The following is a 25,214-nucleotide window of genomic DNA, read 5'->3' as shown; positions in this document are numbered from 1 at the left end:
ATATGTACAAGACGAGCTGCCCCCAAAGGCAATCCTCACCTCATGTTTTTTTCTATAATTGCAGGGACAAGCCCCAATGGCAAATGACACTTGATATTTGCTGAATTGTCAGTTCTAATCTAATCGCTGTTGTGACTGTTATTACCCAACGGGGAACTTTGGTAAAAAAATGATGTTTCCACCTCTCGTGTTGAGCCAGGTTGTTTACTTTGCAGTCAGAAGCCTATCCCAACGGCCTGGTGGGTACGAGCATTATTTGATATGTCCCTGCGTGAACTGACCCTGGCATGGACAGAAGAATACCAGCGGGCTGAGCAACACAAGACCAGGAGGCAAACATGGTCCTCACCTCCAAGAGCAGTGACTGTTTCTAGTGAATAAGCACAGCTGGGACTCAGCTGTGATGCCTCCAGCAGCTCACCAACCAGACCTCAGCAGCCACGGTCAAACAATTATTCCCAGTGACAGAACCTTTCCCAGCAGGAGCGGTGGGAATGCCAAGCAAGGCAAGAAGAAGCAGAATAAATAGGGCCTGTTTCTGCGCTGTATCTAAAAACTAGAGTGCAGAGGGGATCGCTGGTCGGCATGGACTCAGTGGGCCGAAGGGCCTGTTTCCGTGCTGTATCTCTAAACTAAACAAACAAGAAATAACTATTGCCTTTGGCAGACACTAACAATTCAGATCGAAGTAGACTGGTGGAAGGTGCAGAAGGAATATTGAGGAATCACAATTTCAGCTGGAGTAGTGCAAGCTTGAATTTATTATCAGAGAGTGCAGAAGTATAAATTCCTAAAACAAATCTGAGAAGAATTTCAGACTTCTGATTGAGAAAAGGGAACTACAATTTCATCGGATAGTTATTTTTAGCCAACATTGTCAATAACAAATACTGGAGTAACCCAGCAGGTCAGACAACATGCTCTCTCTGGAGAGCATGGATAGGTCTGAAGAAGGGTCCAGACCTGAAACATCAACTATCGGTGTTCAGAGATGCGGGCTGAACTGAATTACTCCAGCACGTTAACTTTTTTTATTATAAACTCGCACCTGCAGTTCCTCATGTCTTACTTGTGACAATAAGTATTTTTTTAGAATGAGGAGGGTTTCACGAGGTGCTCTGTTGCTGTGAATGCTCGTACATCAGGGAAGAACAGGAGAAAATGCCCACCAACAAACTCTGCAACACCAGAGTACTAGTTAACTGTTGGAACTTCATTTGTCTGCTTTCTCTACATGGCTCTTGTAGCATTCTTGCAACTATCACTTCATAAGTTTATTTTCTTAGCTGTACTGTGTTTGTTCCCAGCACCAGAATGTCTGTATCATCAACACATGCTGAAGATGTGGGGAATCTTGTTCGGCAATAGCCTTTATAATCACCAGACAGGAACCTCGATCGCACTGACTTCATTAATAGAAATTTAATTTCCTTGCAAATAATTACCATTTTGCACATATCTCAGAGTTTATCTGCCGACAACTAAAGGGAAATACATCCCTTCGCTACACGGCAGTGAGGAAATGTGAAATCATGCACTTCACAAGCAGGTTTATTTCTAAATGAAGAGACTGTGCAGAGGGAACTAGGTGTTCCCGTGCATGAGTCACGTTGTTAGCAGGCAGGTCTATCAAGTATTAAGCAGGGGAAAAAAAAATAGCATGTTAGATTCTACTGAGAAAGGACTTTGGTTGGAGATCAGGGAGGTGTTCTTGCACCAGTCCATGGTGACGATGAGGCCACAGCAGGAACACTGTGCAGATTTGGCCTCCTTGCTAAGAAATGATAGACTGGCAATGGAGGCAGTGCGGAGAGATTCACCAGGATAACTGCGGGGATGGAAGGGTTGTCCTATCGAGAGAGGGTTTGGACTCCATGAAGTTTAAAAGGACAAGGGACCCAGGGACCCCTCCTGATAATTGTTTGCAAGTCAAACAGTTCGTAAGATGGAAATGCAGACGCCAGTGTAAATCAGCATCTGCTGTTCATTCCGACACAAACTCAGGGCGGCACGGTGGTGTAGCAATAGAGTAGCTGCCTCACAGCGCCAGAGACCCGGGTTCCATCCAGGCTACGGGTGCTGTCTGTACGAAGTTTGTACATGCTTCCCGTGACCTGCGTGGGTTTCCTCGCACACTCCAAAGACTTGCAGGTTTGTAGGTTAATTGGCTTGGTGTATGTGTAAATTGTCGCTAGTGTAGGATGAGGTTAGGGAGTGTGGGGATCACTGGTCGATGCAGACACAGTGGGCCGAAGGTCCTGCTTCCGTGCTGTCTCTCCAAACTAAACTAAACCATGTTGAAGGGAAATAAACATTGAGCTCGTCAGTGACAGCCAGATACTGAAATTGAATTGAAACCAAAGGGCTTGAATGATGGAGCTCAGCCATCAGCAGCCCACAACGTTGATGTTGGGGTTCTCCGACTCGCAACCAAGTGCTGCATCAATAACTTTCTGTAAGTTAAACCGAGATGAGGAGAACTTTTTTCACACAGAGAGTGGTGAATCTCTGGAACTCTCTGCCACAGAGGGTAGTTGAGGCCAGTTCATTGGCTATATTTAAGAGGGAGTTAGATGTGGCCCTTGTGGCCAAGGGGATCAGAGGGTATGGAGAGAAGGCAGGTACGGGATACTGAGTTGGATGATCAGCCATGATCATATTGAATGGCGGTGCAGGCTCGAAGGGCCGAATGGCCTACTCCTGCACCTAATTTCTATGTTTCTATGTTTCTATGTAAGATCAGAGAATTGGAACACTCAATGATCAACTGCATTTAAACTCCTCACATTGAGAAGATTTCAACAACTCGGGCATACATGATCAGCGAGAGGAGTGCAGGCAATCTCCAAGAGGGTGAGACCACCTACCCGTGGTAATTCTACAGATTTCACCGCTGAACCTTCAGCAAACAATTTCTCAAGGATGATGGGTGACTAAACCCTTGACTTTGCAAGCCACATAATGAGGCTACAAGGTGCCACCAGGGGCTGGGTTCCCTACAGCTGGGTCCCAGACACATACAACACACCTCCCGCCATCCCCAAGCCTGTCCAGTATCCACAAGGCACGTGTCAGGGACACAATGGAACACTTCTGTTTCATGTTCACGAGTTAGAGGAGCCATTTAGCCCATCAGGTGACTACTCCATGGAAACATGGCTGATCTATCTATCCCGCTCAACTCCATTCTCCTTCCACCTCCTCATAACCCTTGATACCCGTATTAATCAAGAATCTGTCAATCTCCGTCTTAAAAATATCTATTGACTTGGCCTCCATCGCCTTCTGCAGCAATGAACACAAGGGCATGCAGGACAAAGCACGCTCCTCCAGACGGCTAGCACACACACACACACACCAACCCAAGAGTCGGAACAAGGGTCTCGACCCAAAATGCCACCCATTCCTTCTCTCCAGAGATGCTGCCTGTCCCGCTGAGTTACTCCAGCAGTTTATGTCCATCTACAAAACCACAGTTGCTCCTCTAGACAGCAAGCCCCATACCCACAGCCCCTAGATTGACAAGTGCATGCACAAACTACCCACTGCTGGTTCACCATTCCTCCCACATTCCCGCCACTCCACAGACTGCACCGTGCATTGTGGATCAAGCTGGTGATTTAAGAACATCTCAGGGAGAGACAGAGATGGGCACCAATTGTTCTCAATACCACACCCCTGGGCTTGATCATAAATAGAGAAAGGTAATAGCTTGCAAGGTTTAAAGTGAGGAAACTACAGATGATACGCACAGCCATGGAGTGAAGGCAATTAAAATCTGTCTTTTTGGCCCTGTGATGTGTTGTGACAGCATGCTACCGGGGCAAATACAAGACAAAAGAGAAACAAGAGTCACAGAGGAGTCAGTTAATGAGAGGTTTGTCACAGTGAAGATGTAAAGACACCTGTGTCCATCGCCCAGTCAGTGTTGGTAGATGGACTTTAACGAGGATCTATCGGTCCAGAGAAGGACACCATTCTCACATAAAACACAGCAGAATCCTTTAACCAGATCCTCATGTGGCATCTGCACTTTCACAATTAAATAGCTTAAGTGGAGAGACTTTTGTATCTTCAGTGAAAGGCTCAGAGGCAGTTAGGGTACAGAAAGCAGGAGTTTGTCTGCATCGTCAGAGTTAGTTTGGGTCAATAACTTACCATCAATCAGCACCTGAGTTTCTTCATCGTATGCCGGCATCTTGTCTTCCTCCGTTCCCTCCTTTTCAGGGACATGACTCTGTCGATTCTACAAAGAGAAGGATTATTACCTGTCTGACAGCTTATAAAATGTCTTGTCACATGTGGACAGGTTTAGAGAGACATGGGGTAAAAGTTTTTCACAGTAGGGTCTGCAGATGCTGATTTAAACCGAAGATAGACACAAAATGCTGGAGTAACTCAGCGGGACAGGCAGCATCTCTGGAGACAAGGAATGGGTGACATTGTGGTTCAGACATCTGGTCTGAAGAAGGGTCTCGACCAGAAACGTCACCCATACCTTCTCTCCAGAGATGCTGCCTGTCCCGCTGAGATACTCCAGCATTGCGTGTCTATCTTCAGCTTTTCACTGTACTTTGGTACACGTGACAATAAACCAAACTGAACAGGGAAGTGGAATTAGTGTGGATGGGCCATGTTGGTCAGCAGGGGCAAGTTGGGCTGAAGGGCCTGTTTCCACACTGTATCACTGTGACTAGTGTAGATGGGGCATGTTGGTCAGCATGGGCAAGTTGGGCTGAAGGACCTGTTTCCACACTGTATCTGACTAGTGTAGATGGGGCATGTTGGTCAGCATGGGCAAGTTGAGCTGAAGGGCCTGTTTCCACACTGTATCACTGTGACTAGTGTAGATGGGGCATGTTGGTCAGCATGGGCAAGTTGGCTGAAGGGCCTGTTTCCGTGCTGTATGATTCTATAACTCTAAACTACAGGTGACAAAAATAAACACAAGCCTAACTGACCCACAGTTGTGGAATATTAGGCACCAATTGAAGCTCAGTAGCAAACTGGGTGAAAGTCAATGGGAGTAGTCAGTGGCTACACTACTGTTGAAATGTTAGTACTACAAAACAGCAGTGCCACCAGCCCGCTGACAGATTAAGAATTTACATCAAAGCAGATCACAAATTTTGTTTTGAAATACATTTTTACCTTAAGTGCACAGAAATAAAATGTTTTTAGACTTGAAGTTTTTTAGATTTGACAGCTAAATTGCAAGTTGAAGAATTGCCAAAGTAAGAACACCAAGCTGAAACTGTGACTAAAATAATTCTGCATGCTCATCATGACTTTGTATTGTGCTGTTTATCAACTTGTTCTGAAAGCTTCCTCAGGCTGTACAGCAGTTATAGAGTCATAGTGATACAGTGTGGAAACAGGCCCTTCGGCCCAACTTGCCCACGCTGGCCAGAATGTCCCAGCTACACTAGTCCCACCTGCCCGCGTTTGACACATATCCCTCAAAGCCTGTCCTATCCATGTACCTGTCAGTTTCTTAAACGTTGGGATTGTCCCAGCCTCAACCACCTCCTCTGGCAGCTTGTTCCATACACCCACTACCCACTACCCTCTGAGTGAAAAAGTTATCCCTCAGATTCCTCTTAAATCTTTTCCACTTCACCTTAAACCTAGGTCCTCCGGTCCTCGATTCACCTCCTATGGGCACGAGACTCTGTGCATCTACCTGATCTATTCCTCTCATGATTTTATACACATCAATAAGATCACCCCTCACCTTCCTGCGCTCCAAGGAATAGAGTCCCAATGATATAAAGATACACGAGCTGCCTCTAATTCAATAAATGTAACAGTGCCGGGTTCAAAAGGAATCACAGACGGGGTTGTGGTGGGTAAAGAAATGCAGTGAATACTGCTGTTTGCACATGGATTAGGTTTCACTTTCAGCTGATCCAGTAATACAGTAGATACGGTGAAAATTCTCACAAATGTTTAGACAGTTTATATAAGTTTTTCAAAGCTTCACCCTCAGGCACCCTTGAATTATTAGATAAAACAAAATTACTGACTGGGAGTGAATTCAAAAATAAAATGTTCAATTCATACAGAACTGTGACAATATCACATTGTATTAGCTGTGGTGGGGACTGAGTTTAATAACCCCAACCCCATTCCATCACTTAAGCTGCTACATTTGAAATTGCTCCATTGTTTAGATTTGTCTGTGGATCCCACAGTAGGTGCTGTTACAGCAGCTGGATGGCACGGTGGCGCAGCGGTAGAATCGCTGCCTTACAGCAGGGAGACCTGGGTTAAATCCCGACTACGGATGCTGTCGGTACGGAGTTTATACATTCCCCCCATGGGGTTTCCTCAGAGATCTTCAGTTTCCTCCCGCACTCCAAAGACATACAGGTAGGCAGGTAATTGACTTGGAAGAAGTTTTTTTTTTTAATTGTCCCTTGTGTGTGCAGGATAGTGTTAATATGGGGGGGATCGCCGGTCGGTGTGGACCTGGTGGGCCGAAGGGCCTTTTCCCATGCTGTATCTCTAAACTACAGCAAGCACCCTGAGCCCAGAGTAGCAACATAAACATTCTCATTGCATGAGCTCCCAGGTACACATCAGTAGGGAAATAGATAGGTCCATGATTGGAAGGGAAGATTTAAGATGCATTCCAGTCTACAGGGAACATGAAGTGACCGTGGGGTCTCTTGGTTCCAGGTGACCAATGACTCATTCCCCAGGATGCTGGACCAGGAATGGCAATGGTACAGCAACAGCAACATCATCCCTGGTGCCAGCTATAATCTGCTGCATGAAGGAATGCTGAATACAAGGGGAGAAGGTAGCTGAGAGGCCCAACATTCTCCAGGTTGTTTCACCAACATGTTGAGCAGAGAGGACAACCAAGAGGTAAAATGTTATGCTTGCGCAGCATCTTAGAGGCGTTGTGAGATCCCTGCCCCAGATGACCATGGCAGATGATGTACACTGCATGGAACCACAATACAATACAATACAATACAACCAAACAGCAAGGTAGGAGGCATTCCCTCAACCTGCTCATTGCTGGTTCCCAGAACCACCTTGTCCTCCACATTCCATCCCCTTCACTCCATTAGCTTTGCAAAGGGAATTGGACAGACATTTTGTGAGAATTTGCAAAGCACTCGATGAACTTGGTTTCTACCATCACAACAGGAAGTGCATTCCAGACTAAAGACATTTATCTTTGTATTTCCTAACACACGTCAATTGTCCAAAGATCTCAGGTGGGATCAAGGAATTGAGGACTATGCAAGTTGTGATCTTGTGAAGTTGTGGAAGAGTCTCGGACTAAAGGTCATAGCCACAGAATTAAAGGCTGTTTCTTTAAGAAGATGAGGAGAAATTTCTTTAGTCGGTGGGTAGCGAATTTGTGGAATTCTTCACAGGCGGCTGTGGAGGCCAAGTCAATGGATATTTTTAAGGCAGAGATAGTTAGATTCTTGATTAGTACAGGTGTCAGGGGTTATGGGGAGAGGGCAGGAGAATGGGGTTAGGAGGGAAAGATAGATCAACCATGATTGAATGGCGGAGTAGACTTGATGGGTCGAATGGCCTAATTTTGCTCCTATCACTTATGACCTTATGAACTGGAATGCACTTCCTGAAAGGACAGAGGCACCAGCTCAAAACTACTGTCAAAGGGCAACCATAGCAATAGTTGAAAGTGAAAATATCTGCAGGGCTGCAGGGAGGAGCAGAGTGGGACTGCATGGATATCTTCACCAAAGAGCAGTCACAGCACTGCAGGCACTGGTGCTCATCCATGCAGCATCCTCCTGTGATCCTATTAGCTGTCGTTTAGCTGATAGTCGTGAAGAAAGTAAGATTCTATTTGTGGATGGGTCACACAGCGGCACTGAGATATTTCTCCCCTCGCTCTTGTGCCGAGAAGCCGGAATGCTTTGGGGGCAGTCACGGCTAGATAACTTCCATGGTTACTGTTGGATTGGAGAGAGAGTGCGCTGTAGCTGCCAAACAGCTCCAGATGGATCATTATATCAGCTATAAAGGGCAACTATCCACTGCCGCTTTGGGTCTCAATGTGTTGTTCTCTCATGAATCATGACATGTTACGTGTGCGAGTCCTACTGCAGTACAAATATCCAGCTGGTCTTCAATTACCTTATAATAATCTTCCCCAGCACCATCCTCCTCCTCCTCTTCCTCCTCCTCTTCACCATCATCCTCACTGTCGTCATCACCCACACCTTCATCTTGGCCTTCCCCATAATCATCTTCATCCTCATCCTTTCTGTGATCTTCATGGTCCACTTCCCGACTGCTATCTGCTCCACCTTCCACCGGAACCTCTGGGACAATTGGGGTCTCAGTTACTGCCTGTCATGGAAGAGGAAGGATGACTTGAAGAGGCTCAATGCTTTGTTTATTATTACATGTACCAAGGTACAGATCAGTAAGATCTCATAGTCATAGAGTGATATAGTGTGGAAACAGGCCCTTCAACACAACTTGTGCCACACCAGCCAACATGTCCCAGCTACACTAGACCCACCTGTCTGTGCTTGGTCCATATCCCTCCAAACTTGTCCTGTCCTAAGAAGGGTTTCGGCCCGAAACGTCGCCTATTTCCTTCGCTCCATAGATGCTGCTGCACCCGCTGAGTTTCTCCAGCATTTTTGTGTACCTTTGTCCTATCCATATACCTGTTGAACTGTTTCTTAAACGTTGGGATAATTCCAGCATCAACTACCTCCTCTGGCAGCTCGTTCCATACACCCACCACCCTTTGTGTGAAAAAGGTTACCCCTCAGATTCATATTAAATCTTTTCCCCTTCACCTTGAACCCATGTCCCCTGGTCCTCGATTCCAGATCTCAGTGAAACAAAACATGGATTAAGATGCAGATACACAGAACTAAACCGGATGGCTTCTGTGAACACTTTTAGGGAAAGGAACCTACCGATGTTTTGGGCGGCATGGTGGCGTAGCAGTAGAGTGCCAGAGATCCGGCTTTGATCCTGGCTATGGGTGGGCGCTGTCTGTATAGTTTGTACCTTCACCCTGTGACCACATGGGGTTTGCGTTTCCACCCACTCCAAACACATTCATGTTTATAGGTTAATTGGGTTGGCATGAATGTCCCTAGCGTAGGATAGTGTTAATGTGCAGGGATCACAGGTCGGTGCGGACTCGATGGGCCGAAGGGCCTGTTTCCACGCTGTATCTCTAAACTAAACTAAACTTTGTACCAAGGTGTACGTAGTAGAAAGCCTCGGCTTAGATTCTCTCTGGAACCAATGTAACCAAAATAAGGAGAAATTAATTTGTCGATGACTCTCAGTGTGCATGTTGAATAGGAACCATCAATCTATGTCTGAAAGCCTCTTCACAAAGGCTGGTGCTCATCAGCCAGAGGAGCAGACCTGGAGAAACAGCCGACACACGTTACAAATCCAGCACACCAATAAACTGCAACTTGTAGGCAACCAGGATTTACTAACATCAGATAGACACAAAAAGCTGGAGTAACTCAGTGGGACAGGCAGCATCCCTGGACAGAAGGAATGGGTGAAGTTTCAGGTCGAGACCCATCTTCAGACTGAAGACACTTCTGAAGAAAGGTGTCGACCTGAAACATCACCCATTCCTTCTCTCCAGAGATGCTGCCTGTCCCACCTGAGTCACTCCAGCATTTTGTGTCTAACTTCGATTTAAACCAGCATCTGCAGTTCCTTCCTTCACTAACCTCGGACTTGTACTTGTCCTGGATTCCAGCCCAGACAACCTCCTGGAAGCTGGCAACATCAACTTGACTGACGCCTCCCAGCAGAGTCTACAGGAACATTAGTCATTTAAGAAGGAGTTAGATATTTAATTATCAGAAATAATAATTCACCTTTGTGAGCTCTCATCAAAAATCAACACCATGTCACAAACCCGATATCGGACATTTTATTAGCAGAATTCCACAACTGCCCAAATCCTGAAATTCCATCTTCCATAAAACAGCATTGAAACTTTGCAGTAATTATGCCACCACATCAGAAGAGCAAATCTTACAATTTTGAAAAGGATAAAAATAATGTAATGAAATTGGTCACTCCCCTGACCCAACCCCCCCGGACCCACTCCCCCGACCCCCCCCACCAGACTCACTCCCCCCCCCCCCCCCCCCCCCCCCCCCCCCACCATCAACAAAAACAGTAACGCCTGTTGAAGCCGAGGCTTATAAATCACCAAGTCATTTAAATTCCAATTTGACTCTCCTCGTTGACAACTCAAAGGAAAGTGCAGAGGAGATTTCCCAGAATCATGCTTGGGAACTATCAACTACAGGGAGATGTTGGACAGACTTGGATTGTTTTCTCTGGAACGTCGGAAGTTGAGGGTAGACTAGAGAGAAGTATATAAAATTATAAAGAGGCATTGAAGGGGCCGACAATCAGACCCAGAATGGCAATGTTAAATACTAGAAGGCATAGCCTTAAGGTGAGAGGGGCAAAGTTAAAAGAGGAGTGGGGAGAGTTAATTTTATAGAGGGTGGTGAATGTCTGGAACGCAGTGCCGGGGCTGGTGGTGGATGTCTGGAACACAGTGCCGGGGCTGGTGGTGAATGTCTGGAACGCAGTGCCGGGGCTGGTGGTGAATGTCTGGAACACAGTGCCGGGGCTGGATGTCTGGAACACAGTGCCGGGGCTGGTGGTGAATGTCTGGAACGCACAGCCGGGGCTGGATGTCTGGAACACAGTGCCGGGGGCTGGTGGTGAATGTCTGGAAAAGTGCCGGGGCTGGATGTCTGGAAACAGGCCGGGCTGGTGGTGAATGTCTGGAACGCAGTGCCGGGGCTGGTGGTGGATGTCTGGAACACAGTGCCGGGGCTGGTGGTGAATGTCTGGAACGCAGTGCCGGGCTGGGTGGTGGTGAATGTCTGGAACGCAGTGCCGGGGCTGGTGGTGGATGTCTGGAACACAGTGCCGGGGCTGGTGGTGGATGTCTGGAACGCAGTGCCGCAGTGGGCTGGTGGTGGATGGATATGGATATGCAGGGAATGGAGGGATGTGGATTAAGTGCAGGGAAATAAGAGTTGGCATCATGCTCGGCACAGACATTGTGGGCCGAATGGCCTGTTCTTGTACCGTACTATGTTCCATGAAAGAAAGGGGGTAGAGAAGGAAGAGAAATAGAAAATGTAACCCAATTTGCACGATGCACTGGTGCCCATTGTATTAGTCAGAGATGAAGCCCGATTCACCACTCTCAACCTCTCTATTCCTGACCTGAAGGACAAAGTAACAAGCAAGAGTAACATGAAAGTTGTTGTTGTACCTCAGCTTCTTGCTCAGAGACCACTCCATCCCCATCGCTGTCCAACTCTGGATGAGTCTGAATCTCATTCATTGTAATACTGCAAAGGAAGAAATATTCGATTCACTTTTTCCTCTATACTGGTCTCAAAAATCAATGCTGGACAAATTATTGGTCTCTTACACCAGGAACCACAAAGTTAATTTGATTCAATAAGATGACAGACTCCACTCTTCGACACAAAATGCAACTGATCTAAGATTGGAAGCACTAGAAAGCAAAACAAATGCTGTTCTTCATTTGAATACCATCTGAATTTGTTTAATACAAAGCATGCAGTTAAGATACAAATGTACCGACTTCAATGTTTTAATGGCTTCCTTCAGTGGTGGTGTGGATTTTCATTATTTTAATAAATGAAGCAGCATCAACCATCGTACTCTTAGTCTTGCTTTCTAATCAGTGAGAATATTGACGTCTATTATAAAGAACGTCTCAGTTTGTTCGTTTATATACAGGTGTCTCTCAGGCACACTGGTGCTGCAGCAGCACCTTGTACCACAAAAACCAAGTGACCAGACTATGTTTTACAAGAATCCTCAAAAAACAGAGGAAATCCAAGTAGCAATGTGTTAGACTCAGGCTGCTGCATTACCATGAGCTTATTCAGATAAATTATGTAGAGATTTGTGAATAATGGGGCGAGAATAAACACTGCAGTAATTTTGGAGAAAGTCCAATGTTGAGAGAATGAGAAAAGATGAATTGCTAAATTCAATCAGAATACAAGGGCAGCTAATTTGTTGAATGGAGAGGGCTCTAGAAAGGGGATTTCTGAAAACGCTGATGTACTCACAAGCCATCTTCATTGTCATCCAGTTCCTTAAATGTTTCATCAGCCTTGGCTTTGTTCTTCTCTAAGTTGTGTGCAGCTTGGACCTCTGTCAAAGGAAAAACACATTAGGCGGCAAATAAAGAACCGTGGCACGGGATTGAACCTATAAATAAAACGAGTTAGTCATTTTTAGAAAAGGCTTCTCTCTCGTTACCTTCTCTCACACTGTTTAATCGTTCACTCCCAAGGTCAAAACATTGTGAAAGCTCCTAAATTTCAGAGCCATCATAAGACAATGCTAACTCGTCTTTTGTCATGATCAAAAAAGCCTTAATACTGTTTCGTGAGCATTCTCTTGTCAAGGACATACTGACAGCTGCAGCAAATGCATTAAAAAGCTGCTAAACTGAATCGGGAAATACTACAAAGAAACAGCAAATTGCAAGTGGAAGTTCAAGGCCATACATTATAATCTTGCTTCAGATGCTGATTTTAAAACATGCAAGCTTCTCTGCTGCTGTTGCTGGATGTCATCAGAAGACCCCCCCCCCAATTAAAGAGCGAGCACTGCCAGTTTGGCCAGGTATTCCTGAAGCACTCGGTAGAAATATGCTATACCACAATACTGAATCATATGCACCCAGCACATGTATAAAAATAATTTGCTTGCATGAATTATTTATTATCTGGCAAGCTGCTCTTCATTTTCCGGAGCAGAAGTGGCACGCGAGGATTTGAGGCATCTTTCATTTGATGAGTTAAGAGAACGTTTTTGTGACAGTGATTTCCAGACATTCTCTCACTAATGCAAATGGAATCAGTTGCTCAGTTTTGTCGAGGTCTTTTGTAACAGAGACAAAACAGCAGTAACTTGTCAATGTTAAGCTGTAGGAACACAAGTTACCCACTTAGCAATATTCCTGCTCTGTCACAATTAGCATACCACCAGAGTTGCTTGTGCAGCGAGATGGCCAGGACGTTGCTGCCCACACATACAAGGGCAGGCCGAGAGGGCAATGCAAATCCAGGTCCATTGCAGAATGAGAGAGCAAAAGATCAGAGAGGGGAAAGGAACAATATACTTGACATGCAAGAAAACAACCTCTTTGTAAGATTAAGCTTCCAAGCTTAGAATGTGAAATGATAACAACAGTAATACGAAAAGACAACTATGGAGGAAAACTGACCATCTCTGGCCAACACCCAGTCCAGTGGAACATTTAGATCAAAGTTGGATTGGTGACTTTCAGCTGCATGCTGTTCCTCTCTGATATAAATCAATCAATTCATGACTAAATATTACTGGCCAAAATGTCTTCTGTTCTCTGAATATCAACTTTACGAGATTTCAAATCCTCTCAGAACCTGGCCACCAGAATACCTTCAATAGACAAAATGCTGGAGTAACTAAGCAGGGCAGGCAGCATCTCGGGAGAGAAGGAATGGGTGATGTTTAGGGTCGAGACCCTTCTTCAGAGGAGAAGGGAGACAGAGATATGGAAGGGTAAGGTGCCTTTGATCTTCACAGGATATGAACAATAAACTCCACAGCCCCAAAATCTGCAGTCACCCATTCCTTCTCTCCAGAGAAGCTGCCTGACCCACCGAGTTACTCCAGCATTTTGTGTCTATCTGCAGCCCCAAAACAATGTTACACACAGATGATCATTTCTTTGCATAATTATTCCAAAGCAGAATGGTTTGAAATTCCATCTCACTATGTTTTTTTTTCTATCCCAGCCTGCAAAAATGTTCAAACAATTAAAAACACAAGCATTTTATTTTTACTTAAAGGTAGACAAAAATGCGGGAGAAACTCAGCGGGCTACGCTGGTTTGTTGCCGATGGGGTTTTCAGTGATTGGAATTTGCTGATTCACACCCCCGACCCTCGATCCCGCCCCACCCCATGACCAAAGTTAAAGCAGCAACTTGGAGATCATTTGGTCTTCATGGGCAGCTTCCACTGTCAGTCATAGTGATAGTATGGAAACAGGCCCTTCGGCCCAACTTGCCCACATTGGCCAACATGTCCCAGCTACACTAGTTCCACCTGCCTGTGTTTGGTCCATATCCCTTCAAACCTGTCCTACCCATGTACGTAACTGTTTCTTAAACGTTGGGATAGTCCCAGCCTCAACTACCTCCTCTGGCAGCTTATTCCATACACCCACTACCCTTCACGTGAAACAGTTACCCCTTAGATTCCTATTAAATCTTTTTCCCTTCACTTAAATCCATGTCCTCTGGTCCTCAATTCCCCTACTCTGGGCAAGAGACTATGCTTATCTACCCAATCTATTCCTCTCATGATTTTCTACACCTCTATAAGATCACCCCTCATCCTCCTGCGCTCTAAGGACTAGAGACCCAGTCTACTCGACCTCTCCCTGGAGCTCACACCCACTAGTCCTGGCAACATCCTGTCAGTGGTATACATAGAACTGTGCAACACAGGAACAGGCCTTTCAGCCCACAGTCTGTACTAAACACAATGCCATGTTAAACCAACCACTGCTGTCTGCACGTGATCCATATACCTCCAATTCCCTGCATGTCCACATGCCCGTCTAAAAGCCACTTTCACACCAATAATCATATCTACCTCCACCACCACCTTCGGCAGCACCTTAAAGGCACCAATCACAATTCAAAAGTAAACTTGCTCCACACATCTTTAAATTCAGCCCCTTTCACCTTAATGCTAAGGCCTCTCGTCTTTAATATTCCCACCCTAGGGAAAAAGATAATGACCATCTACTCTCTCTATGCCACTTCTTCCTGACGTCCCCTCACCCTCTGGCGATCCAGGGAAAACAATCCCAGTTTAGCCAATCTCTCCTGGTATCCAATACCTCCAAATGATGGCAGCATCCCAGTAAATAACTTCTGCATCACCCCCAAAGCCTCCACAATATTCCTGTAATGGGGCGACCAGTACTGCGTAGTAATCCAAATGAGGCCGTAGATTTTGTACAGCTGCACCATGACTTCCTGGCTGTTATATTCCATGCCCCACTTGTGTTACTGACCACTAACCCACAACACACGTTCATCATCCAGGCATGTGCAGGATCATTCCCACCTTTGCAATGAAGACAACCTGCCGTTTCACGAGCCTGCAAGTTATTGCCACTCGCCAAACACAAGACTGAAGTACAAAGCAAATCGCCACATTCATAACTCTAGCTGCTTTTATTGTGGCCATGAAACAATAACCTTGCAACTGAATCATACACCACCTCCACATGTTCCTGTTACACTGCACCATTCTCCAACAACGGATGGGTGTGTGTTACAGGCTCCTGTGCTCAGGCACCTTGGTCAAAGCATGGAGAAACCAGGCATCTAACCTGGAGGACATTGTACTATTGTACACTATTTGCTGGCAAATTAAACTTTAATGTGCCTACTTTTTAAAAACCAAATGAAATATTGTTTTGATCTTGGGCGTTGATGTACTTTGTAAAACTGTATGGCAGCAGGTTTTATCTTCAATGCAGCAGAAGGCATTTCTATCCAACTCAAAGATAACAGAACACAACACCAATCTCTCAAGATAAGCAGTAAACCGCAGGATTATGTAACTGAAATGAACTCATTTTTTATTCATCCTGTGAAGATCAAGGCAACATATTCTGCCAAGCAAGTTCTCAAAGGGACTGGCACTAAGCAACGCTAAAATAAAGAGGGAAAGGGAGATAATATTTTGGACAGTAGCGTTTAGCAAGAGCAAAATGTGGAGTTTGGCTCCACCATGTGGGGACACAGTGTAAGAGGAGCCTGCTTTTGGGACAGATCCCAGAGTTTCTTCCCCGTTGTTATCAGGCAATTGAACCATCCAACCACAACCAGAGAGCAGTGCTGAACTGCAATCTACCTCAGTGGTGACCCAGGGACGATCTTCACACAGAGTGGTGAGTCTGTGGAATTCTCTGCCTCAGAAGGCGGTGGAGGCCGGTTCTCTAGATACTTTCCAAGAGAGAGCTAGATGGGGCTCTTAAAGATAGTGGAGTCAGGGGATATGGGGAGAAGGCAGGAACGGGGTACTGATTGTGGATGATCAGCCATGATCACATTGAATGGCGGTGCTGGCTCGAAGGGCCGAATGGCCTCCTCCTGCACCTATTGTCTTCCGTTGACCTTGCACTAAACGTTATTCCCTTATCATGTATCAGTACACTGTGAATAGCTCCATTGTAATCATGTACACTGTGAATAGCTCCATTGGATAGCACGCAACAAAAGCTTCTCCCTGTCCTCGATACACATGACAATAAACTAAACGGAACTGAAACTTCGCCATTATAATTTATAGAAACATAGAAAATAGGTGCAGGAGGAGGCCATTCGGCCCTTCGAGCCAGCACCACCATTCATTGTGATCATGGCTGATTGTCCGAAATCAATAACCCGTGCCTGCCTTCTCCCCATATCCCTTGATTCCACTAGCCCCTAGAGCTGTATCTATCTCTCTCTTAAATTCATCCAGTGATTTGGCCTCCACTGCCCTCCACAACTGGCTCAATAATCATATCAGTTCCTTACAACCCCAGAAATTAAAACATAAGGGGGAAAAAGCACCGATTTGGCCAAACAGCCCCTGGAGATGGCCCCGCATGTCCAGATGATCATGGATAACGTAAACATGGGCCACAGACCTTTCAGATCGATCAGGTCATGATCCCAATTATCCCTGACACTCCGATAGACCTCAAGCAAATCTTGGCCTTGAACATCATTATGTGGCCCATGTTCGGTGGGAGATTGTCATTGAATGAGGATAAGGTAAATTTCCCCGAGTAAAGAAAGCACAGCCTGCTGCATCATAAAGGCACCTCGCATTTCATGCCCTTTTGATTTATGCATTTATTAAATAACATGCTTGTTCCTTTAATACCAAGGCTTGATTTACACGCTGGTATTTTGGGAATAATGCTCTCAAATTTACTGCCGACAGAGTCATCGTCGTATATGTTTAATTTAAGCGTTTGGAATTACAGTCTGCTTTACAAGCACATAACCCCCGTGTAAAATGCAAGGTGCCTGCAACTTCCTGCTGCTGCTGCAATTGACACATCCCCGGCTTTTGGTGCCTTTAGATTTTGGAACCTTTGTCCACCAAAGTCATTGTGGATAAAAGTAAGAAATATTAAGTCAGATAAACTAGAAAATGGCAGAATTCTTGCTGGTGGCGATTCACCTCAGCTGGACATTAGCTGATATAAAAGTCGAACGTGGTTCAGCTTAGGAAGGAAATGGAAAAATCTACCCCAGATTATGGGTAGGTGGGACTGGAGTAGATGGGGCATGTTGGCCAGCATGTGCAAGTTGGGCCAAAGGGCCTGTTTCTGTGCTGTATGACTGCCACTCTATTTCCAGCAATTCCTGTTTAATGGGCAGGTCGACCAACACCTGCCTGCATTTGGCCCATATCCCTCCTAACCACTTTAGAAGATTACTATGGACAAGTATATGTTTAGGAAAAGTCGAGGTATATGGGCCAAACATGGGCTTAATTTGGCATCTTGGTCAGCAAGAATAACTTGGGCCAAAGGGCCTGTTTCCATTCTGTACGACTCAGTAAAACACTCACTAAAATGACTCTATGCAACACCCAGATCAAGCACTGTAGGTTTGGGTTAGGGGATAATGTAATGGTTCCATTTGAAGGCACTAGATCAGAACTGAAACATCAACTCATCCTTGCTCCACAGTTGCTGCCTGACCTGTTGAGTGTCTTCAGCATTTACTAGTTTACATTAGGTATCCAGATTCTGTAGGATTCAGTTATATTTAGTATCGGAGCTGTGCTAGTGGGTGCGGAAAATATCTGTCAAAGATTAATGTTGATGGACCTCAGTCAATGGCTTCTACTGCAAATTATTTACTGCAATACTGCGAATCAAAATGTTATGATTTGCTATCATTTTCATGCTGCTTTCAAATCAAAGTTAAATTAAAGTACATGAAAATAATCTAATCTAAATCAGATGTGCTGCAATGTTTAAATATTGAGTATTTGTTCACATGCATGGTGTGTCAGAGGTCTACAATAGGATCTACAAACCACACACTGGGCTGGATTGGACTGGTCAGCACACAGTGCTTCTGTGCGATATTACCACAGCTGGGATTAACCACAAGCACATTAACAGATCCACTGTCAAGCTCACTATCATCCCATGATCACACAGCGCAGTAATTATCCATTCAGTGCTGAGAATTAGAGATTACCATCCCAGGCGTTCTTGTGTGTATCTTTAGCCTCCTGCTCTGGCTTCTCTGCAGCTTCCTTCACCGTTCTCAAAGACTCCACCTGTATCTCCCAGTTAGCCTTCTCCTTCTGCAGCTCGGCCAGCTTTAGCTGTGGAAACACAAGGTGAAACCAACACCTTTACCATGAGGGGCAAAGATGGTGCAGCTGTAGAGTTGCTGCCTCAGCGCCGGAGAACTGGGTCCGATCCCGACTACGAATGCTGTCTGTACGGAGTTTGTACATTCTCCCAGTGGCCGCATGGTTTTTCTCCGGGTGCTCCGGTTTCCTCCAACACTACAAAGACATGCAGACTAATTGGTAAAATTGTAAATCGTCTTGTGTGTGCAGGTTAGTGTAAGTGCACAGGGATCGCTTGTTGGCATGGACTCAGTTCGCCGAAGGGCCTCTGCACAAGGCTGCCCTTGCAGGGTCTGTTACCCACAGGGACTGTACACAAGGCAGTCCTTGCAGTGTGTTTTGACAACATGCCTCACACCTTTCTCTGAAGATAAACATTAAAGATCCCCGGGCACTACTTTGACAGAAGGCAAGGTGGCAGTGGTTGGCGGTGAACAAAATTACAAACTAATCCCAACCCAACCCAACGTGAACCTAAAGAATCAAACTGTTTGGACTCTGACACATAGGTGAGATCCTGTCTATTATCCTGGCTCTTGCATGAATATCTCCTGGTGTTCGGGCCAACATTAGTTATCACCAGAATACACCAACTCTCTCCCCTTGCTGTTTGAGAGCGTTTTTGTTTTTTTGGACAGGGGGATTTCAGATACGAAAGGATGAGAAATACACTGTGTAAATGCGAGAGCTATTGACGGCATGAGGACAGGTAAAGCCCCTCCCTTACTCCCTCTGCCACTGGAGCTCACTATGTGGTGGAAGCCCATGGCTGAGAAACATCCACACTGCCCAGGGTTCATCCCTTCAGGTCAGAGTGCCCAGGGTTCATCCCTTCAGGTCAGTCAGAGTGCCCAGGGTTCAGTCAGAGTGCCCAGGGTTCATCTTTCAAATAGAAGACAAACTCCCTTTGATCAGTCTAGTTACACAGCACAACTCCAATAATCCACTACCAGAGATATTTCCTGGTTTGGCACCTGGTAAACTTGCTGCGGTCTAGTTCCAGCATTACCTGCAAGTTTATAATACTGAGCAACATCTAAGAAGCATCGGGACATGAGTGAAGAATAACATCCCAGAGTCTGGGAAATTCTCCCATCCCACAGCAGCGGGCCAGTGCCTCAACACAACACTGACTGAGTTTTACTCAGATGGCGAGAAGAAAGATCCCACAGCTATTCCCAGAAAAGCAGCAGAAATAAATTATAAGTTGTTTACTTACAGGGCAGCTAATCATCCTCCAACTTGTCTCAACTATTGATCCAGGCAAAGAGAGAGGGAAAGCGCAAGACTTTTTAAATCTGTACAGGGTTGTTGATGACATTTTACACCCATGAGAACAATTCATTGTGTTCCCACCTATGATGAGTGTTTGGCGACACTTGGCCTGTACTCACTGGAGTTCAGAAGAATGAGAAGGGACCTCATTGAAACATACAGAATAGTGAAAGGCTTGGATAGAGTGGATGTGGGGAGAACGTTTCCACTAGTGGGAGAGTCTAGAAGTAGAGGCTAGAGTAAAGTACTCAGGTAGTAAATCAGCGGGACAAGCAGCATGTCGGGAGAGAAAGAAAGGTGACATTTCGGGTCAAGACCCTTCTAAGTTTGAAGGGTGTCGATCCGCAACTTCACCCATTCCTTCTCTCCAGAGAAGCTGCCTGTACCGTTGAGTTACTCCAGCTTTTTGTGTCTCAGCCAGTATTTATTAGGTACAGATGTGGGATTCTAGGTGGCAAACCTGTTTGTCTTCTCTGCTTTTCTTTGCGTCTTCAATGAGCTGTTGTTTCAGCTTGAATCCCTCTTTGGCCATTTCTGCCATTTTCTGCATGTTCTCTCTCTCCTTCCGTCCTTGCTCCCTGCATTGAGACATTGCACATTACTCCACATCCCGGGCGGGAGATGCCCTTACTCCGACCCAGGTCACTTGGGGATATCTCATCAGTGCCAGTCCTGGTGGGCTTAACCTCCCCACTCTGTCCAGAGTGTTGCTGTGATTCCACAACATCTTAAGCGAATGGAGCAGAATTAGGCCATTCGGCCCAACAAGTCTACTCCGACATTCAATCGTGACTGATCGATCTCTCTCTCCTAACCCCATTCTCTGGCCTTCTTCCCATAACCCCTGACACCCGTACTAATCAATTCCTCTCCCCATTTCCGCAAAGACTTCCTCTCTCATGACCAACAATTCTCCCTTGAATGTTTTAACCTATTTCCCAAAACATCAGAATCGTTTAGAGGCCAATTACCCAGCCAGCAGGTCTTTGGGATGTGGAATAAACTGGAAGACCCAGAAGAAACTCATGTGGACAGGAATATGGATAGGATGTGTGTAGAGTGATAAAGGCCAAACACAGGTCAGTGGGACTAGTGGACATGGGTCATCTTGGTCAGCAAGTTGGCTGGAGGACCTGTTTCCATGCTATATGAATCATAATATCCAAGAACAAACAAACTCCACACAGACAGCACTGACACCTGGACTGAGCCGTGAGCAGCCATCATGTTCAGTAGCCGAGCAGACTATTTTCTGACCTCCACACCATTGTGCCCTGGTCATCAGTCAGAGATTGAGCGTTACTTAGCATTTGAACATCTGGTCCACACATTCCCCGTCAGAGTGACGGAATGGAACAGCAGGTAAAGCAGCTGCATCACAGCTCCCACCGTCGCTGGTTCAATCCTGACCTCAGGTGCTGTCCGTGTGAAGTCTGCAAGTTCTCCCTGTGGCTGCGTGGGTTCCCCCAGGTACTTTAGTTTCCTCCCACATCTCAAAGACGGTGTAGGCACATCCCTCAAGTGTGTGGGCAACCCTGGGGCAGATGAGGAGAACATGGGGAGAGTGGGATTGGTGTAACTGTGGGCTTGACGGTGGGCACGGACTCAGTGGGCAAAAGGGGCTGCTTCCGTGCTGTAACCTCCATGGCAACCTACACCTTGGAGGTCAAGCTTTTGGTCAGCATGGTGGCACAGCCATGACCTGCGTGGGTTTTCTCTGGATTTCCCCACATTCCAAAGACGTGTAGGTTAAATGCCTTCTGTAAATTGCCCCTAGTTTGTAGGATGCAAAACTAGAGTACGAGTGATCATTAGTCAGCATGGACTCTACGGGACAAAGGACCTGCTCCCACACTGTATCTCTAAACTAAAACTAAACTAAAACTAAACAAACAACCCCTACTGGAGTTTCTGTGGAAGCTCAACTCAAATAGACAGAAAGAATAAGTCATTGGCTGATATCCCAGAATAATCACCCGGCTTAATGACAGATGTTCAATACACATCTGCAATTCAGACCAAGTTTGAAATGTGACAATCATAGGGGCAGCCAATAGGAGCAGTAAGGATAGGACAGAGAGGGGGGGTTACTATCTTGATCTTTTCAGGAACAAAAGCAAGTCACAGCCAGAGCTACGGGAGGTATGAGCCAAGTCCACAATCATTCACAAAAACATGGTGTTTGTTGCATAAACACTAATCTTCACGCAACAATAAACATACCATTTATATTCTCCCACCCTTCATGCATTCACTGACAATAAAGGTTCACCTGGGTCTTACTTACTTGCAGGTGTTGAGACACGTAGCTCCACTGTTATACTCGTCTGTAGTGTCACAGCAATCTGTAGAGGTGATAACAGAACAATGTACACTCGCACAATGACAACAGGCAGGGTAATCACGCAGTGGTCCACACCGTGCAGTAACCACGGCAACTTATGTCAAGTCTCCCACAGTTTACTGTCAAATTTCTAGAAAGGGCTTCACATCGACTGAAACCAGATCGGAGTCACATCCATTCACTCGGACAATTCAGATTCAGACGAGAGCACACAACTATTCCCAAATACTACTCTCAAGGAATGGTAATATTTCTCTCTCACACTAGGACAGTGAGAGCAGAATTCAGAGCCCAGCCTGTGGACTCAAGATAAAGGGAATGAAGAATGTGGAAGAGGCGAGGTTAAAGTGTAATGGGGAGAAGAGGGAAAGGCACGGTGGCCCAGCAGGTAGTGCTGCTGTCTCACAGCGCCAGAGACACAGGTTTGGCTGGGACATTGTGGACCAAAGGGCCTCTTCCTGTTCTACGTTCTAAGTTCATGTCTCCTTTAAACTTTCCCTTCTCTCCGTGAAGTGATGCCCCCTCTGGTATTTGACATATCCAACCAGGGAACAAGGTTCTGGCTTTCTACATCTACAAATAAACCTTTGAGTCCCAGGAAAAGTTGTTAACTGAAGAATCAAAATCTGGAACTGAATTAATATTTCTTTATAAATATTAGTAACCCAATGTGTAGATTGAAACTAGGATTTCAGGTCTGTAACCCAATCCTACATTCATGTACAGTTGGCAGGAGACATCTTATACAATTATATTGACGTTGGAAAGGTTGGAATGGACAACTTATCCTCATCTGTACCGTTAACGGATTGGTTGTAATCACGTAGTCTTTATTGTGACTGCATAGCACGCAACAAATAACTTGTACCTTGATAAACGTGACAATGATAATAAACTAAACTTAAAACTGGCAGCAGTTAAAAAAAAAAATTGGAATATTTTAATCTCCCAATCAGGCACACATATTGCATAAAAAAAGAAAGAAAAAGTGTTTAGAAAACAGGGAAGATTAATGGATGACTCCGGGCGAGTAGCAAGCTTCAATGTGCGACAAAGGTTGACTGGCCGAAGCCAAGTCAGGGGTTTAGTTTAGAAACAGGCCCTTCAGCCCACCAAGTCCGCACATTAACACTATCCTGCACACCACACCAAGGACAATTTACATTTTATACCAAGCTAATTAACCTACAAACCTGCACGTCTTTGGAGTGTGGGATGAAACCAAAGATCGCTGAGAAAACCCATGCAGGTCACGGGGAGAACATGCAAACTCTATACAGACAACAGCCGTAGTCAGGATCGAACCCGGGTCTCTGGCGCTGTGAGGCAGGAACTCTACCACTGCGTCACCGCGCTGCCCTTGCGCGATGACAGTGGTTATGGGGAGAAGGCAGGAGAATGGGGTTGAGAGGGAAAGGTAGATCAGCCATGATTGAATGGTGGAGTAAACGTGATGGGCCGAATGGCCTTGTACTGCTCCTATCACTTATGAAGACAGGTTTCAAGCAGCATCTCCCTGGTCACCAGGACCCCACATTGCCTGCTGCTGCAACTCCTACAGACAGTTCACAAGCCAGCAGCCAACTCTGCTGGCAGCAGCTCAAGCAGCAGCTAAAGTTGTGGAAGTTGCCAGAACTACTTCATCCTGCAGTGAATAATCATTGAGGTGACCTGGACCCAGTGACTGCCCCAACATGCTGGCTATATGCCACATGGTGCAATGAAGGGAGAGGCTGATGCAAGATAGCAGTAAAATGAAAATAAATATATTTTTACTGAGTTCTGTAACTGAATTCTATTTGATGGGGAAAAATATGCAAAACGTCATCGATTACAGGATGCGAGTTCAGTTATTTTGTTTATTGTCACGTACGATGTACAGTGAAAAGCTTTTGTTGTGTGCTAACCAGTCAGTGGAAAGACAATCCAGGATTACAATCGAACCGTTTACAGTGTATTTACAGATGCATGATAAAGGAATAATGTTTAGTGCCAGTAAAGTCCGATCAAGGATAGTCCGAGGGTCACCAATGAGGTAGATAGTAGTTTAGGATTGCTCTCTAGCTGTGGTAGGATGGTTCAGTTTAGCCCATTCCCAAGATCAAGTTGGTTCCATTACTGGCCAAGCCTGGCACAAGAACTTACCGCAAATGCCATCATTCACATGGGAAGAGGGAATGTACTCAGATCTGTGGCCAGCGTTTGAGCAGTGGTAGCTGCCGTTTGGACAGGCCGATGTTCCTGGCAAAAAGAAAGAAGATCAGGCATTTCCACGGCGACCTTCATGCAAGTACCTCAGCGAGCTTTCCCGTGTGACCAGCAGAGGGGGAAGACTATGCAGGAGCTGGGGACACAGAGACTGTTGACCAAGTGATTGACTGGCCAAACCGATATTAGGACAGAGTGCTGGAGTAACTCAGTGGGTCAGGTAGCATCTGTGGAGAACATGGATAGGTGACGTTTCACAGAGTGCTGGAGTAACTCAGCGGGTCAGGCAGCATCTGTGGAGAACATGGATAGGTGACGTTTCACAGAGTGCTGGAGTAACTCAGCGACAGGCAGCATCTGTGGAGAATGGGGATAGGTGACGTTTCACCGAGTGCTGGAGTAACTCAGCGGGTCAGGCAGCATCTGTGGAGAACATGGATAGGTGACGTTTCAGAGTGCTGGAGTAATGCTGGAGCATCTGTGGAGAACATGGATAACTCAGCGGGTTAGGCAGCATCTGTGGAGAACATGAATAATGGACATTTTGTGTCGAGACCCTTCAGACGAAAAAAGGGTCTCAACCTGAAACATCACATCAAAGTTCTCCAGGGATGCTGCCTGACCCGCTGAGTTACTCCAGCAATTTGTCCCTTTTGTGTTTTAACCAGCATCCACACTGTAAGACAGAGGAGACTCACAGTTCTATCACACAACTATCGACCGCGCCACAAGGAACAGGCAGGTTTAATATCAGATACATTAACAAATCTGCAGGCAAATTAAATTTGCACTTGAAAGTAAGCGACAGTCTTACATTCAGACTTCTGGCCAAAAATAAATCTGCAAACAACACTTGAAAGATCACCAGAAACAGGTTTAAA

The 25,214-nt window shown here is 45.7% G+C and overlaps 1 protein-coding gene across 3 annotated transcripts in view; it reads right to left on the bottom strand.

The window, feature by feature from the left end:
- The window catches only part of prkcsh (protein kinase C substrate 80K-H), a 47,125-nt gene that overhangs the window by 17,482 nt on the left and 4,429 nt on the right, over nucleotides 1-25,214 (bottom strand). For 2 of the 3 annotated variants that reach the window (XM_055663968.1, XM_055663967.1), the window contains exons 3-11: nucleotides 24,271-24,366; nucleotides 22,069-22,126; nucleotides 20,242-20,359; nucleotides 18,347-18,476; nucleotides 12,132-12,216; nucleotides 11,297-11,375; nucleotides 9,717-9,803; nucleotides 8,131-8,346; nucleotides 4,159-4,246 (exon numbers count right to left, since the gene is read on the bottom strand). In XM_055663968.1, the coding sequence (XP_055519943.1) occupies nucleotides 4,159-4,246; nucleotides 8,131-8,346; nucleotides 9,717-9,803; nucleotides 11,297-11,375; nucleotides 12,132-12,216; nucleotides 18,347-18,476; nucleotides 20,242-20,359; nucleotides 22,069-22,126; nucleotides 24,271-24,366 (957 nt within the window). The remainder of the gene's footprint in view (nucleotides 1-4,158; nucleotides 4,247-8,130; nucleotides 8,347-9,716; nucleotides 9,804-11,296; nucleotides 11,376-12,131; nucleotides 12,217-18,346; nucleotides 18,477-20,241; nucleotides 20,360-22,068; nucleotides 22,127-24,270; nucleotides 24,367-25,214) is intronic. The other variant, XM_055663969.1, reaches the window with a different exon arrangement.

This window comes from Leucoraja erinacea, chromosome 39 (assembly GCF_028641065.1).
Source record: "Leucoraja erinacea ecotype New England chromosome 39, Leri_hhj_1, whole genome shotgun sequence".
In the NCBI taxonomy this organism is placed as follows: domain Eukaryota; kingdom Metazoa; phylum Chordata; class Chondrichthyes; order Rajiformes; family Rajidae; genus Leucoraja; species Leucoraja erinaceus.
Note: the sequence above shows the minus strand (reverse complement) of the source record. Positions and strands in the feature narration are given on the sequence as shown.